Source organism: Zerene cesonia, chromosome 16 (genome assembly GCF_012273895.1).
Source record: "Zerene cesonia ecotype Mississippi chromosome 16, Zerene_cesonia_1.1, whole genome shotgun sequence".
Lineage (NCBI taxonomy): Eukaryota > Metazoa > Arthropoda > Insecta > Lepidoptera > Pieridae > Zerene > Zerene cesonia.
The window spans coordinates 3,171,573-3,189,001 of record NC_052117.1 but is presented as its reverse complement, the minus strand read 5'-3'; the positions used below and the strand labels follow the sequence as shown (position 1 = coordinate 3,189,001).

The 17,429-nt window shown below is 33.8% G+C and overlaps 4 protein-coding genes across 4 annotated transcripts in view; 2 read left to right on the top strand and 2 right to left on the bottom strand.

Annotated features, from left to right (window-relative positions):
* The window catches only part of LOC119832919 (GILT-like protein 1), a 5,759-nt gene extending 4,947 nt beyond the window's left edge, over positions 1-812 (top strand). Inside the window, exon 5 of the mRNA XM_038356745.1 lies at positions 456-812. Within this exon, the coding sequence (XP_038212673.1) occupies positions 456-593 (138 nt within the window). The 3' untranslated portion in view covers positions 594-812. The remainder of the gene's footprint in view (positions 1-455) is intronic.
* A 228-nt stretch (positions 813-1,040) lies between these two features.
* On the bottom strand, positions 1,041-6,647 carry LOC119832918 (CLIP domain-containing serine protease 14D-like). The gene is made up of 9 exons (XM_038356744.1): positions 6,476-6,647; positions 4,987-5,039; positions 4,813-4,904; positions 4,283-4,470; positions 3,694-3,823; positions 3,223-3,404; positions 2,737-2,837; positions 1,920-2,102; positions 1,041-1,351 (listed from the first exon to the last, which is right to left on the bottom strand). The coding sequence occupies exons 1-9, from the start codon at positions 6,558-6,560 to the stop codon at positions 1,241-1,243; spliced, it is 1,125 nt and encodes a 374-aa protein (XP_038212672.1). The 5' UTR covers positions 6,561-6,647; the 3' UTR covers positions 1,041-1,240.
* Positions 6,648-9,484: 2,837 nt separating this feature from the next.
* LOC119833048 lies at positions 9,485-13,343 on the top strand. The gene is made up of 10 exons (XM_038356919.1): positions 9,485-9,616; positions 9,856-9,966; positions 10,203-10,339; positions 10,680-10,944; positions 11,024-11,053; positions 11,817-11,840; positions 12,113-12,172; positions 12,368-12,406; positions 12,649-12,687; positions 13,101-13,343. Exons 1-10 carry the CDS (start codon positions 9,485-9,487, stop codon positions 13,341-13,343), a joined length of 1,080 nt encoding a protein of 359 aa, XP_038212847.1.
* A 2,167-nt stretch (positions 13,344-15,510) lies between these two features.
* On the bottom strand, positions 15,511-17,415 carry LOC119833047. The gene is made up of 6 exons (XM_038356918.1): positions 17,239-17,415; positions 16,845-17,024; positions 16,635-16,766; positions 16,337-16,519; positions 15,961-16,103; positions 15,511-15,781 (listed from the first exon to the last, which is right to left on the bottom strand). The coding sequence occupies exons 1-6, from the start codon at positions 17,413-17,415 to the stop codon at positions 15,511-15,513; spliced, it is 1,086 nt and encodes a 361-aa protein (XP_038212846.1).
* Positions 17,416-17,429: the final 14 nt, after the last annotated feature.

Here is a 17,429-nt window from a genome sequence, read left to right as displayed (position 1 = left end):
CGGTTCACAATCTATCGATAGTTTACAATTTTACTAGATAGATTGTAATATAACGATGTTTACAATCTTACGGTGACAGATACACAACTACAGCTATAAAGCTGTGTTTAAAGCATCAATTTAAACAATGCTTTTTTCACATTTACGTGTGTGAATTTATACTGAAAATATGTCATATTTGTTCGTTATAAAGTACTTAATACGAGTACATTATTTTGTAGAATACTATAATAGAATGATAATCTTACCTTAATGATCAAGATGATCTCTAGATATCTTTAGAGATAGAACTTGACTTAAATTTTGAATGGAATGAATACTTTAGGTAAAGTGGATGACCATTCGTCTTAATGACAAAAATAAATTATAACATCTTCAATATTAAAAACTTGTATTTTAGCTCTAGACACAAATATAAAAGTGAACGAACTGATATTTGCTATTATTGTTTTCAGGTATTCGATCAAAACATTCAGGACAATGCTCAAGTAGACCTCATCGGAACTCTCTGCTCGATACTGAAGGAGGCGCCGCCATGCGCTGAACATTACAACAATATGGCGTTGACATACGTTTTAGTTAATCAACGATGAATAAACATTTTTTTTCTTATACAATTAAATCACTACATAGTATAAAACAAAGACGCTTTCCGCCATCTGCGTGTTTGTATGCTTATATCTTTATAATTACGAAACAGATGAGATTGATGTTGTTGATGTTTTGATGAGGTTATTTTTATAGATAGTGATAAATTAGTTTTAAATTTTGCTCCCGCTTTCAACACGACATAGAAATTTCTACTCATAACTCGATCTTAAAAGCTTTGTTTTGGTGACAAAAGAAGCATGTACTTTTCAGTGCTTTAATCGTGAGTTTCATATGTCTCTATAGTAGAAGGTATCAATACAAATTAATTCAGTTTTTGTGTTGTTCAAATTCAAAATGAATATACACTCTCAATAGGGATTGTCAAAACATCCTTACACATATTTATATAGGTGAACTTTGTTTATACAAGGTTAAAAAAATACAATTGATTAATAATTTATCACTTTTTATTATGGCCCTTAAATATTGCTTAACGTTAACTCTATATTAGCTAATTGTTGGAACAAAGAGTAAAGGTGCTAAATGGGACAGTAGCTGAAATAATTTTTTTTATTAATATTTAACCATCCAAAAATCCCCCCCTCCCCAAATTTTCGAAATATTCCCATTTATAAGCATCATAATTGTTTTAAGATGGTGAATTATCTATAATCCATCTGTAGTAATGTGCAATGTTTGTGTAAACGCTCGGGACGCCTTCGCTGCCGCAGTTTTCTGAACCGAATGAGACTATACCAATCTGAAAATATAATAAAACAAATTACAATTTACACACACTTAATAAGTAAATGATATTATATAGATACATAGTAGATATCTTAATAATCATAGAGGAAAGGGATGAAAAACCAAGCTAAAAAAATCAAATAATCGAATATTATATATTGTTTTTAAAGTTATAGATATGTACATGCTTCAGAATGGCATCACGAAATTCAGGCAAATGCCCGACTCGTTTAAGCGAGCGAGCGAAGTTATTTGTTTCATACATGAGAGTAAAAGAGAAGACATAAAAACACCCGTTGCGGGTTTAAAATACAGTGTAGCTATACAAACTGTATAAAAAGTTTTGTTAAAAAGTGTATTTCGTACGGTGAGTGGTGGAGCCAGGAAAAAGAAACGTGCCTCCGACATCTCTATCCATTCCTTCTTTCCAGTCATCAATCATAAATCCCTTACCCCCTAAAAACGAGTTGCGCATTCGCAAAGGCACGTCCTCTGTTGTTGTTGGGCGGTGGTGATTGCTTACCATCAGGCAAACCACCAGCTCAGTTGCTCGCTTCGACATAAAAAAGCAACAGTCTCACTTGTACAAAATGTCCGTCCCGCTTGAGTATTAGCGGCGCGCCGCCGAAGCCGGAGCAGGCGTCGCGGCCCGCCTCCCCGCCCGCGCACACCTGCCCCTCGTGGATCGGCACCGACTCGCCGAAAATGCGCTCACACGTCTCCAACGCCACCAGCGGCACTTCCAGCTGCTGCTGCCGGCTTACCTGCACAAGTTATCGAGTTTTAATCATCATAATCAGCCCATATATGTTACCGCCCTCCTATGAGGGTTCAGGCCATAATCCACCACGCTGGCCAAGTGCGGGTTGGCAGATGTCACATAACGTCGATCTTTTGATTCTTGGACACGCCGGCTTCCTCACGATGTTTTCCTGCACCGTTTTAAGCAGTGGTGATGTTATCCACATGTGCAGCATATCCCCGAATTATCGATATTGAAGTCCGAGGTTCTCACCACTGATCCACCACTGCTTTTTACGAGATTTAATCACAACATTAAATATATATATCACACTAATATTATAAATTAGCAAGTTCGTTTGTTTGGATGTTTGTCTATCAATCACGCTGTAACTACTGAACGGATCTTGATGAAATTTGGTATACAGACAGGGTATTAGCTGACTTGGATGATAGGATACTTTTTATTCCAATTAACTGCTCCCTTGGGAAAAGCAGGAGTAGACAGTCACTAAATCATTTAAATTTTGTGCATATCCTTACTCCACGCGGGCAATGCCACGGGCGGAAGCTAGTGTGAAATAAATTTAAAAATACCTGAGTTCAGTTAACAGGGAATACTCTTCTAATATTATTTATAACACGTGATTAATTTACCGAGCTGCTCTGTCCGGATAATTTCCCCCATCCAACGAGCATGGCTCGCTCGTTGATGACGATTTCCGGTTTATCGTTCAGACAAATTGGCGCGGCTGTCACTGGAACAATTACAGATTTGTGATAGCCGCGGTGACCTGATGAAGGTCGTGATTAAATATACCTAAAATATAATGAGTTGGTATTTGAAAAATACGCAAAGAAATGCCACAATAACCTCAATAACAACTCAATACGGACCACACATTTCGCCAGTTAATTCACCAACAACAAACAACACCAATAATTTTTTCAAGAAGCAACAGCTGACAATTAATATTACAACGAGATACAGTTACGATTGTTGTTTGTAAGTTTTGGGTACAACATGACGCGTTAATATCACATGACGATAGTCATTCAAATGCTGAAAATGGAAAGATTAGAGAGTAAGGGACAGAAAGAAAGAAGAGTTAGTTTAGTTAGTTAGTAATTTTCCATACACACCTGAATATTTGATTTCATCCTTCAATATAATGAGAGCTATATCATGCCGGAATATCTTCTGCTCATAGCCCGGGTGCACAGAAACGCTCTCAACTTTAATCATCTGAGCTTTAGGAGCGCAGAAATAGTCATTGCAATCCGTACTTCTGTCGGTGTCCCATTCGCCTACTACTACAGATGACCTAGAAAATTTGCTTCTTTTAAAATGCAGAAATATTTTTCGTTTTAATTCATACGGATGGATCGAAATTAAAAATGAGAAAAGTATATTTTTTTTATAACCATTTCAATGCATAATATCAGTATACCATATAAGGTAGATGAAGTTCAACTATAATCAATAATTAATTTTAAATCGTTCATTTATTTCCACAGACATATACTGGTTTTAACCTAATTACATAGCTTTAAGCGATGATGTATTAAACGAAACGAGTTTTAAAGATTACATTTAAATATAAACATCCTTACAACTTGTATCCTTCAGGTTTAGCCAGGGCGCAATGGGCAGCTGTTAAAACGATTCTCTTCGCTATGATAGAACCACTGCAGGCGAACCGCAAAGTTTCCTTATCTTTGTCCGTACTCGAGAATGATGTTTCTGAAATAAATTCGTATGAAGAAGGCAACAATTTATTATATGATGTTTGTCAAAAACGTAATTTTAATGATTGGAAGTATAGAATTGATAAATTTGTAGCTAGGTGTCCATTTGAATTTCTTCAGCTCATGTTAGAGACTGCTCTTAATTTTGATGCATGGTCATGTTTTAGGCCAGACAGCGCACCTTTATTTTGTAGTTAGTTTGTAATCTCAATTATGTTAATATACAAAAACACTAATTTGAGGAGGTTCATTCCCTTAGATAGACATAATATGGGCACTCAAAAACAAGAAAAGATTTTGTAATGTTCGCAATCGTTGTTCATCAATGTTCATGAATCAATAATTTTTATCAACAGTAGTGGGGAAATTGCACCTATTCAACAATCTTACAAAGATAAGATATTGTAATAGAATTGTTTATAGAATAGGTAAAAACAATTAATTTCATACTTACTGGTAAACCCGACTCTGGCGACCCACGGATGTGTCCCCATACCATTATAGTCTATACCACGGACCATGCTCTGCCCACACTCAGGGGTCCCGCGCTGGTAAACCCTGCCGCAGTCGCACGATGGACAGCATACGAAGTCCTCTTCATTTGAACTGCCGCATGTCAACTCGTTGAGGCGATGAAAGTACCTTTAGTATTAGTAGATATAAGTATATGAATTGATATACAACTACGAAGGTAATACTTGCTCATTATTTGAGACAAAATATTTTTTAACGTTTAAAAAAGACGAAACAAAAAGTAAAAAATATACATATTCATAACTATAGGTTTCTTTGAAACGTGTACGAATGCAGTGTAATCACAAAAATGTGTGATTTCCGCTTCTGAAATTTGTTACATTATAAGATAGTATGGTAAAAATATTTTAAAAATATACAGGGTTGATTTTAATAGCGTATATACATATTATTTATTAGATAGGTGACTCATCTTTACAAAACGATATTATTTCTAATACCATAACGTACCTATCTGATGAGAAACACGAGAAATCGAGTAAATCTTCTAACAATGGACAAGCACTCATCGGTACGCAAGTGGTATTTGGTGGACATACCAGCTGTAAAAAAAGTTCAAAAATAAATACAGAACCGACTTTATATTAACCTCTATAAGGAAAAAGCATATAACTCCATACTCACGCTTGCTGGATCTTCGTCCATGTTTTGCCGACCTCCTACACTAATAGAAATACCTGAAGTTGGAGTAACAATAAATAATATTAATTATTCTATAATTACGAAAGTTTGTAAGGGTTTTCGGTTTGCATCAAAGACCCAAAACCCTCAATGGCTGACCACTGAACGGAAATTAATTAATTTCGCACAGACATATAGTCTTAATAAGCAAACAGACGTTGGTTAGCCATAGTAAGTGATATCAGTATGTAAATAGAATCTGTCTATTGAATTAATTCATTGCTCTATGTTCATTCTTATGAATCTACCGATAAACTGGTAATATTTAGCAAATGAACATTTTTATTAATAATGTTCTTTTATTAATAAAAATAATAATAATAATAAAAATTTAGTGTCACAAAAAGGATACATACATATATATAAGTAGCTTAAAAATAAATGAGTTATATAATGTAAAATTTATTCGAAAAAAAGGTGAAATCCTCTGCTGCCGCACTAAGCCAAGGCCTGTAATACAGCACGCAGCGCCGAAACCCCAATAGACCATTTTATAATAAATTTTTTTAATGTCAAAGTTGTAAATTATAGATATGTATTTTTTTAATAACAGCAATGTAGGTAAAACATGGTTAGTAAAATCTTTCATTTCATTTATTTTTAGTGGCAATGCCATTAAATCAATGTTGCATGAGCCATCATCATTATCGATGACCTTGCCTCTGATAGATATAATCTGGTAATGGAGGTTGTATCAGTGAATGCATTGTATGTAATGTGTAATTATTCAACAGTGATGTCAGACATGAACCAGAAATACCATTATAAATAGGATAAAAATTAATTCAAGAATAAGTATTTGTTATTGAAATATAGCAAAAATAATGTAATTTATTTACAAGTCATAACATTGTTAATGCATTTTTTTGTAAAACCTTAATAATAAATCCAATTTTCTGGGGTTCAACTTGTATCTTTTAAACTGCACTTAAATTATTATTTTAAACAATAAAATAACTCTATTAATATTGGAGTCAATTTTTAAAAACAAAAGACAGACTAAAAATGTTCTTTATCTGTAGGTTTCCTCACGACGATTCACCGTTTCGAGCAGTGGTGATGTTATCCACATGTGCAGATAAATTGAAAAATCAATTTATTTTCTGCACGCTCGCCTGGTCTACAACCCCGACTTATCGATTTGAAGTCCGAGGTCCTCACCACTGAGCCACCACTGTTATAAATAATGTATGTATACAGACAATAAAATATCATCTATTCTAATAATATAGAGCTCAAGAGTTTGTTTGTTTGAACGCGCGAACAAAAATGTCAATAGGCGCGATAATTAAAAAAAATCCTGAACAGTGAGTCCAGAGGGATATGTAGGTGATCTCAGTGTACATAAAGCTATATATATACCACGGGCGAAACAGGGACAGACCTCCAATGTATATGTGTACGCTCATATAAGATCATCAAAACTACTTACTGCCAAACTGGCCGTTAACCAGTTTAAACGCAAAAACGAGAAACACAATAACCGTGTTCATATTAACTAATTTCCGTATGCACATGTTTAATCACATCACCTTCACACAGTGTATTTTGTACAATGAATTTTATTGTGGTTACATGTTGCAATGGCGGTGTGATAACAACATTAATGATACGGTACAAAGCCTCCGATAGAGCCGGCTCCCTGATGCAGAGATGCTCAACCATTTGAAATGGTCATTTATAAAGCTTTTTTGGGATCTTTTTAGACTTTTTCAAGTACAGGCTAGATATTGATAGATAGGCATCGAACAGCAGGTTACAGGAAGGCTTTAGTTACAGCATTTACTAGGTTGCTAAGCAAATATGATGCAGTAGAAATCTATATACATAAAAATGATTTCTAATTCCCTTGGTCTCGCCATCACGCGTGAAAGGCTGGAGAGATTTCATAAACTCTTTCGCCATTAGAAAGCTGCAATTACCCTGAGTGACATAGCCTATATTTGTACCACAGCTGAAACAGGGGCGAACAGCTTGTCTCATATATAGTGTCGATAAAATTGCGTATATCTTGTGTTTGATGAAACAAAAATCAAATTAAATTAAGTTTATTACAAATTAAACATTTCCCAATCTGGGTAAATTATGTGAAAATAAGATCTTGGACAATACGCGAGTATAATATTTTAAAAATTATTGTATGTTAGATATATACAAATGGTTTAGCGCAGTTGAAGAGGTGAATCACGTTTATACGTCGTTTTTTTAATATAATTAATTAAAGGCATTTGATTGAAGATCTTCCTCTTTAAAGGAAATATTAATTATGGAATAATATAATATTTAAAGAGAACAAAAAACGTCAGCTTTATTTTAGAATGCCTTCTCTTATTTAAAACATGATAAACAAATGATTAAAATTTTATTTGGTTTTTAATTGTGTATTTAAATAATTTGGCAAAAATTATAAGTGTTAAGATGCATTATTATTACATTAACAACAGTACATAAAACGTGAAAATGCATTTTTTAAAGCAGTGAGAAGAAATGTATAAGTAGGTACTTTTATACTTACCTGCCCGCCTAAGATGCAATACGACCCGTATTAATTCAGAAAAGAATTAATAGCTAGGAACATTATAATCGAAACCAATAAAGTTTTATATTACTATGTGCAGTAATTAGGGTGGGAAAATAAAAGGGCTTAAAGTACTTACTTAACACAAACGTTAATTTATAATAACCCGTATGTTTTGTAATAAAAACAGAAAGCTTTATAAAACAGATTCAGTAAGTTTCAGCAGGATAGTGAAATTTGGTTTTATATGCTGTTTTGAATTTTCAACCCTCAAACTTACATACCGATCCAAACAACCATATAATCTTTCATTATTTAAACCACCCTCCATGGTCATGTATACGCTTATTTATTAAACACACACATAGCATCATTAATAGCTAAAGGCTATAAAAATAATTGTTCGAACATGAGACGCGTAGAGCGTGGCCGTTAATCTTTTGCAAAATCTGTTTTTTGTTATTCCTTTGTTGAATTCGCTTTTTATTTGATGCGATGTCATTCACACCTTGGCACTGGATGCCATGATTAAGTAGCTCAGTAGTTATCTTTTTCTAAAAATAAAAAATAGAATTAAGAATTGTATCATCAATTAAATATTAATGTGTTTGATTTTGCGCGAGTATTGTATATTTAGATATTCAAGTATTGTAACGAATTCAAAACGCAATAAATGGCGTTTATACTTATCATTTAAGTCGACGTAAAATTACCTACATACCGTGACAACAACACTTGTTGTAGTGTTAGAAACGTCAGGTTTAATAATTGAATGAATAAATCGCGGTGAAAGTCCGCTCAAATCTTTAATTTCTAAATGATTAATTTTTCTTTATTTTAAGGTTTCTATTCTAGGGTTTGTGACGATCAATTGCTCGGTTTGTTAAACAAGAATTAATTTAAAATAAACAATTCAATGAAATCGATTATACATATAGGTACCCACACATAGAATACTCATCGGTGGATGGTATATCCACACACGTACATTAAATTCATAACCTTTAATAAATAATAGGCAACTTCCACATTCCCAAGCCACTAAAACCATACCATGACGGTGACTGACAGCACTTCCTAATCAGATAATTACGCTCGCATACCTACATTGAACCAAATCAAATAATAACCATTGGAACCACGTGTAGATCGAAAATAACGTTTATGATACAAAATCAATCAAATAGGTACTCTGTGAATTTTATAAGAATCAGTACCCGAATAGAGCTTTTCATAAAATAATATCTGTTAAGAGAAAAACCGAGTTCAAGGTAAAGAAAGAACTTGTAATTTTAATTTTTAGTTTTATAGCATTGAAATGCTTTATAAATGAGAAATTTTGAAAGAATAGAAAAAATTTGATCACGAGGCAGGATTCGAACCTGCGTTTCTTGCCTAACCGTAGCAACGCCTAGCCTCTCGGCCACCCGTGATCCTGCCACAGTAATCGAATTTCTTCTACTCTTTCGGTTTCATGTGCCTCGAACTTGTAATTGTTAAGAAAATGAAGGAAAAAAAATTGTAACACATGAGATATACATATTTTATATTTCTATTTTTGTTTATAAATTTAAATCATCTTAATAACTTAAATGCACGCATATAGGTAACAGTATGAAACACGCGTCTAAAATCAAATCAAAACTAAACCTAACACAAAAAATCAAATCAAAAAGGAGTTTCTACAAATTTTCTATCACACGACTCCCAAAAAAAACTAATTGTATGACGGCTGATTCAAATTGATGTCTTTTTGATTGAAGTTGTTGAACCATGGCGTAAGGAAAATTAAATCGTGCATTATCTTGCCATTCCAATAATGGGTTTCAAATTCCCCGTTTCATTACATCTTTTTACAATGAACACGCAATAATAATACATAACATGAACTCAAATAACCAGTACGGCAATCGAGTCGGAACAATGAGGCTGAGGAGCAGTGCTTCGGATCAAAACGTATTCTTCGCTTATGTATGCATGGTCAATGACGTGAAACCAATCGACGATGCTGTGGAACACGGCCACAGCTCGATGCAGGATGATAATGATCTAACGGTATTTTGAACAAACTAACGCAAAAAATATTACTACAACAAACCTCTCTAATTCATACTTACCCTACGAACACATTCGAGAAATACATAATTGATTTACATTACGAAATATTGTTATAATGCAGTTATCGTAGTCGTTTGACTATTATAAATTGTATTATCTTCAAATTTGCCATGCACAATTTCGTTACGTAGGTATACATAATTATACAAGTAAAATTACAAGACGTTACGTTTTAGTTGATCGAGGACCGTCCAATACAAGTCGAAAGGTCTAAAGCCCTCCATGAGCTTGTGGAGTCACATAGACACGAAGAGGACTCCTTTTTGGGAGCTACTGCAGCATATGAAGTGAGACTTGTGAATACTTATTATTGCATATAATAATTTTTGTTAGCCATAAACGTTTCCAAAGTTTCAAAAATAATATTAGGATGTGTTGTGTTTCAATGTAAAGTGAGAATATGAAAAATTATTTGACAAAGAAACTTAATGATAAAACATGTAAGAAAAATGGAAATTTTCTAAAATTAACCTCTAAATTTGAATTATCTTTATAGATAAATTTATTGATACATTCATTATAGAAAATATCTAACGGAACCAGCGATCTGCAAGGCATCGACGAGGAAGACGTCGAGGACACAAGGAACCACGCTAATATTTTAAAACTGACCAAGATGAAGTGGCTGACCGAAGATCAAGAAGGTTATGCAGAATCTAGGTTAGTAGATTTAATCGTTAATTATGGTTTTCCTCGCGATTATCCAATGATTGACTATATTTCCAGAAACATAAACGCACTGACAGGTGCTAAAGTGCGAAATAGGAGAAAAACATGAAACTAAGGTATAATTTGTATTAGATTAAAATAATACCCGTTTTTCCATAGTAACATTCAATATTTGACTAGCAAATATACAACTCTGGACACATATTTTTAGTAAAATTCTTAGGTGAATTAAAGAAAATACCAGATGCGCAATTAAAGCCCACTGGCCTTACTCATATCTTCTGTGATCACATTTTATGATAAACTTTTAATGTTTCTTTATTTTTTTTAGTTCACCATCGATATCCCCGTCGAACTCCACAACATCAACATGTAGCCGAGAATCTGATGACGTTATTGATCGTCGACTCAGTTTCGGTGATAAATGCTTATCCACTATACTACGACTGGATAGAGAGCACAACATGTTTGGGATGTCGAATATCGCCATCGTTGGAAAGAAAACATCGAAAAGAAGTCGCAAAGACGAAAAGCCTGTGTTTCCGCAGACCGCCATTGTACAGATATGTTGTGGTAAAGGCTGTTGCAGACATAAGGTAAAAGAATATTTACAATACCTGCAAACAAATTAAATTAACGTGCGTACATGTTTAGTAAATATTTCATTATTTTCAGAGTAATAGCGACTTACCAGCATCTTTAAAAGTAAGTACTCTACGCAGTTTTGATACATTTTATGTATTTGTTTAATTCATACATACCCAAAACTATATCTTTATCTGCTTATAGTGTGGAGGCTGCAGCGGATGCACAGATCCATGTTGTCCGATATGTATTGGACCGCCTTGCGTACGTATCTAAAGAAAATCTTGCATAGGTACCTACGGTATCTAATATAATAAATTAATTCATTACAAATTGGTCATATTGAATATAAAATATACCTATGCTATTAATACTTTAATTGACATGGTAGTTAGATGTATATTTATCGATACTCTAACACTTAAGTTACTTTAAAGGAATAAAATTAGTTTGTTTTAAAATAGGTACTCTTGGAATACGAAATCCAAGATTTAGCAATACTTATGTATTACGTAATTAGCGTTGCTTATTTAAACAAAATACATTCATTTAGAAATCAAAAAAAAATTTAACGGAATTTAAACGCGATTTAATCATTATATTATTTTATATTATTAACCCGACGTGGTCACGGGGAGACTATGACCCCCGTGACCACGCTCGCTGTAAAGTGTTCGAAACGTCGGGTTAATAATATAATGAATAAATCGCGTTTAAAATCCGTTAAAAAGTTTTTAATTTCTAAATGTATGATACTCGCGTAAAATCAAACACAAGAAAATAAATTACATTCATTTATTTTGAACAGTTGCGAAGGTACTAAGTTTAAGAATTCACAATACTAAAGTAAATTTCTAATGACTATTTTTTTATTAAATTTCAGGATGATCCACCATGCCCGGCAGTAGTAAGTCAAAAATTCATTGCGATCAGATCGAGTTATTTAAATCTTTTAGAAGTTTTTCTTCAACTTATTATAACGTTTTTTTTTAGCCTTCGCCCTGTCCGAAAGGAAAATGCAGTTGTAAGGTACGAAGGCATTCTATGAGAATTCCTCGCTTACATTCATTAGAACTTCTTATCTACGCATAATTTCATTGAATACATGATACAAATCTTGTCAATACATGAAATATGTTTGATATTATATATTGGTATGATATACATTGTATTTTGTAGTCTGCGCCGTGTTCCCCATCTAAGTGCATGGTTGACTGCGCAAATTGTTTCGGATTAAAGGTAGTACTCACTGTTATATGATTTTTCGTAATTTATTATGGTAGATGCGAGTGTTGTTTTGTCGACTTTTTCTCGCCACGATACATAACAGAAGCTATTTGTTTAATATACCTAATTTTTAATTATTTCTTTAATATAGTAGATATTGTACTTCTACTGTACCTACTTAGACTAAATAAAAATGTCGTTTTCCAGATTTCTTTAAAACGAAAACCAAAATATGAACCTTCACCAGTAAGTACATTTAATGTTTTTTTTTTTTTGTAATCTATGCTAACACCAATAATAATACAAAACCGAAGAGTTTGATTATTTATTTGAACGTGCCTATCTCAGGAACTACTTGTCCAATTTTTACAGTCTTTGTCTGGAAAAATGTTATTAAATATGTACCAACATGCACGATGTGGGTGAAACCGTGGGGCACAGCTAATTTAGTTATATTAGTGGAAATAAATGTGTTTATTTTTTCTCAGATTGAATTAACACCAAGATCGAGTTGCGTTTTGCAAAAAGTAAGTAAGCGCAAACTGTTTATTTCGCGATTCCTTCTTACTACCAATCGTAATTATAATATCGAAATTGTGATCTAATTTCAACCGCAGTTATATAGCACTTATCCATTTACACATAAGAATATTTCTGTATCAATTAAACACCAAAATACTGAAAGCCACAAAATAACCCATGGACAATTATTATCATTACATAGTATAAAGCAGTCACTTCCCGCGTCTGTATGTATAAAGTATGCTTAAATCTTTTAAATTACGCAACAGCTTTGATGGTTTTTTTTTATGGATATATTGATTCAAGAGGAAGGTTTATATGTATAATAATATCTATTAAACTACTCCGAATTTACCGTGTTCGAAGCCGCGGGCCTAAGCTAGTTGTTACATAAACGTAATCTATAATTCCTCCCTAGCCCCTAGCCGCCCGTTCCTGCCACCACATACCACACTGTGTTCCACCATCATCGTGCTTTCCGTACTTGATGCCTTGCTATTGGCCCGCACGAGCCGGGGCCCCTTGCAATGATCCTGCGAGATGTTTCCACACTCCACCGTGTAGGGCACCGAGGAAACGGCAGGGCCCCAAACCACCGGATGAAATTTGCCCAAAGGTGAATATTTTAAGTCACTTAGTTTCGCATGGTAAATTTACATGAAACCTACTCCTGTCAGTCTGTTTTTTATAAGGTTTTCATGTTTGATTCGTCTAATGATTTTTATATAATATACGAAGATTTCAAATAATTCGGCAAATGTAAAGCTGGAATATTTTAAAGAATTTTAAGGACCCGATAACGAAATTTGCACGATAATTAGCCACGATGATGTAACATATTAACTATCATTTTGTTTGTTTTCAGTATGGAAAGTGTAATGATAACGAAAAAGCTAAATGCCTAAACCTAACTTGCCCTGGAGTAAGTAGTGAACTATAGATATACATATATTATATCACTAATTAACTTATACAATTAGGTTTCATAGCATTAGATTTTTAGTAGAATGTAACGTTACATGATCAGTCTTACGTACTAGAACTGGGATGACTAGGTAGATACTTATTTTAATAATTAATTAATGTGTTTGTATATTAAATGAAATTTTCAGAACAATCCTTCAATGAAACAAGCAATTGAGACTCGATTTGCTCCTAAAAAGGCTTAAAACAATGGTATTACCTGAATCTTACGTTCCAGAGCACGACAACTGCAATTGTTCAGAGGTAAGTTGAAAATAATAATAGTTACATTATAGAAAATTCCAAGATTTTTTAAGCAATACATTTTTTCTATTTGTACTAATAAATTATTCACTTTACAGAACTGCACTAATACTATTTTGTCGGACAAAGACGATTCAGTTGTTGAGGAACAAAATCATTGCGCAAAAAAGCAGAACAGAAAACGTTTCAACATTGTTTCAATCCACGTAAGTTATTGAATACTGAAAATTGTATCATACTTTAGCTTCTATTGAAATCTGTTAGCGCCTGAGATTTGCAATTCTGACGTTAGGTCGGATATGGTGCATGGGTGCTTCATTAACACCTTCATATTGAATTAGGTAGACGCATTTAGAATAAATTTGTAGCTGGCCCGAAAGCACATGACTTCATCGAAATGGCTAAAGGGTACGTAGAAAGAGTATAAGGCGTTGAATGTTACATTGTCAAGTTGAAATAAAGTCTTCTTCTTCCAGAAAAAACCAAAAGTGAAATGCGAATGTCATTCTAATACATGCTCAAGTTGTTTTGTAAGAAAACCTACGGTAAGAACCTACTCACATTGACTTTTAATGCATGCGTAACCCATTTCTGTAAAATTTATTGTATCTTGAATAAAATATCCTAACCGTTATTAAATTTAATTGATTGTTTCAGCCTACGATTTCTTCAAATCAAGCAATTGAAAAACAATAAACATGTGCGTAAATTTCTTAACGGTAGACCTAGAAATAAGCATTATTAAAATAATGGGTAGGTAAATTTCAACAATGAACATCATCAATGAAATAAATTTCAAAGTGATAGCATAATATAAAGCATATATTTTATAGATAGAACCAGTTGGGATGACATTATGAAATAAAACATAATAAACATGTCTTGTTTCATTTCATTTACACTGGAATTAAGCGACAAAATAATTCTTATTCATTCGCATTCGATGATAATAAAGTAAAAAAAAAGAAACGTTGAAATGTTTATCGAAATGATTCCTAAGTACCCTGAAATAAAGGACATTTTTTGCATTCGTTGCCATTATTTCACGCTCATGTAGGTAGTGGTGGCTCAGTGGTGAGAACTTCGGACTTCAAAAATCGATAAGTCGGGGTTCGAGACCGGGCGTGCAGGAAATAAATTGATTTTTCAATTTATCTGCTCATGTAGATAACATCACCACTGCTTAAAACGGTGAAGGAAAACATCGTAAGGAAACCGGCATGTCCAAGAATCAAAAGTTCGACGACATGTGTCATCTGCCAATCCGCACTTGGCCAGCGTGGTGGATTATGGCCTGAACCCTCATAGGAGGCCTGTGTCCCAGCAGTGGGAACGTGTATGGGCTGATGATGATGATGATGATGATTTCACGCTCACGCCCTCTGTGTTAACCAAGTATCAAAAGATCGTGGCCCAACTGTATGTATAAAAAAATAACGACAACCAAAAAATTAATTTCTAATTTATAGCAAATTCATTGAGTTAGTTTAATTAAGCAAACAATTTCTTAATGTAATTATAGTGAAACAAATTATAGCCCAATTATGTTGAAAACAAAAGCAAAACATACATTCAAACCGGAAGTTTATTAAAATACCAGCCTATGGAACGAAATCCCTAGACACTATGAATCTATTAGCGCAAGGCTTGTGCGGTTTCCTTTGATGTTTCAACTGATCGACAACTGTATACGGTGGGGTTCCTTGTGCGATGTGACAATAGTCGCTGCAATACATGAATGGAGGAAGATTGGTCTGATACGGGTTTGGCGGCAAAGGAGCGAGATCAAATGATTCCCCGTGATCCCATGAGGCCAGCGATGACGACGCGAATGGGATTTTGTACTTTTTCTTCATTTCTGATTCGAAAACCCTGGAAAAAAACATTTAATGAAAATGAATTTGAACACTTATAGTAGGTCTGCTTGTTTAATTTGGACGCACGCTGCAGAAAAGGACTTGTACATCATTCTGTTTGTTGGACATCATTCATTGTATAAAATAAATATAAAATGTATCATATATTTATAACTAGAGCTAAATATATCAAACCCTTTTATGTTGTTAACAGGATTGTGACACGCAGCGACCTCTTTATATTCCTTCTTGACGTGTATTCTATCGTATACATTTCTGTGCACTTTTGCTGTAAGCGGCATCCAAATTTCTTTGTGCCTTGGCCCAAAGCCGCGAACCTACAATATTATCATAAGATTAATACACAACATGTAAACGATGAGAATCTTGATGGTCGAAATTGCACTAAAAATAGCACAAAGTACGTGTCAGTATCATTTTAAAGTTACTTTTTGTATAAACAAATGTCTGTTGTTCTGTATAAAATTTCTGTAGAATAAAATCCTATTACTAGGCGTAATTCGAATGATAAAAATAGTGTATTTAAAACAACAGATGCACTAACACCCACCTTAGGAACATTGAATTCGGAATAAAATGTGATCTGATCTTTAGCGCCGATTCCGTACTGGTCTTCCACTGAAAAGGGCTTATGGTACGCTCTGTAAGTTGAGACATACGGATCCAAAAGTCTTCGGAAGCCACCTGCACTATCTGGTATTACTGGTGCCTCATTTCTTCCAGATGCTACTACCTAATTAGGCAAGAATTTATTATAACTCCATACATTATACAACAATGTTTCTAAGACAAAAAACCTAGTTAGATTTACTGTCTTAGTATATTAGGTTATCTAAGGACTAACTTACATCGAAAATGTATTCCGGATCCGGTGCTTTGACCGTTACGTCAGGTGGCGCTGTTGGTGTTTTTGTTAATCCCCTAAAGTTATCCTTCATTTCCGATATCATTATTGGTTGTACAATGCTTTTGCTTTGTATCTAAAATGAATCAACAATAAGGATAGTCAACATTGAAAAACTTGGTTTATTATATTTAAAAAAGTTATTGTTACTCACCCTTTTCTCAACACCAGTCATAAAAATAACTCTTCGACAATTGATAGCACAATCGGCTCTTTCCATAGCCTTATTGGGGTTTGGCTTCACACAATATTCTCCTGTCGTTGTTTTATACGACTCCTTTTCAACCACCATATCACGTCCCGTAACTCTTTCTGGTAATGGATCATCTATTTTCTATAAAAGCGCTTATGATATAAATCTTATATATAAAGTAGGTATTTCCATTTCCAGATTAAATAAAAACATAATATTTAAAGCAACAATTTAACGTTGTGCGCATAGCTATTTAATGATAGTCCTTCTCAAAATGGTATTTCCGATTATGTATTATTTAATAAGAATTTAATTATTACTGACATTTGATATGAAGAATACAAAGGCTACATACACAATCCAAACTGTGTGGTATTGCTGGTATATGCCTATGAGCAATATTCGCCGCAGTCCTCGTTTCATTATTAGACAGTCGCAATGGGATATTGTATTGAACATTTCCCCAGGTGTTAACATTTTTTATTAACAATTCATTTAAAACTAACGGTTTCGCAGCTTTTGGCTGTGACATAATGAAATCTATTC

Coding starts and splice junctions, on each gene's coding strand:
- LOC119832918 (XM_038356744.1), bottom strand. CDS start 6,560: ATGTGCATACGGAAATTAGTTAATATGAACACGGTTATTGTGTTTCTC. Junction 5,040..6,475: donor GGTTAACGGCCAGTTTGGCA/GTAAGTAGTTTT, acceptor CTCCAACTTCAG/GTATTTCTATTAGTGTAGGA. Junction 3,405..3,693: donor AAACCTGAAGGATACAAGTT/GTAAGGATGTTT, acceptor CAAATTTTCTAG/GTCATCTGTAGTAGTAGGCG.
- LOC119833047 (XM_038356918.1), bottom strand. CDS start 17,415: ATGTCACAGCCAAAAGCTGCGAAACCGTTAGTTTTAAATGAATTGTTA. Junction 17,025..17,238: donor TACCACACAGTTTGGATTGT/GTATGTAGCCTT, acceptor GCGCTTTTATAG/AAAATAGATGATCCATTACC. Junction 15,782..15,960: donor CCTGTTAACAACATAAAAGG/GTTTGATATATT, acceptor GTTTTTTTCCAG/GGTTTTCGAATCAGAAATGA.
- LOC119833048 (XM_038356919.1), top strand. CDS start 9,485: ATGAGGCTGAGGAGCAGTGCTTCGGATCAAAACGTATTCTTCGCTTAT. Junction 10,945..11,023: donor AAGGCTGTTGCAGACATAAG/GTAAAAGAATAT, acceptor CATTATTTTCAG/AGTAATAGCGACTTACCAGC. Junction 12,688..13,100: donor CGAGTTGCGTTTTGCAAAAA/GTAAGTAAGCGC, acceptor ATTCCTCCCTAG/CCCCTAGCCGCCCGTTCCTG.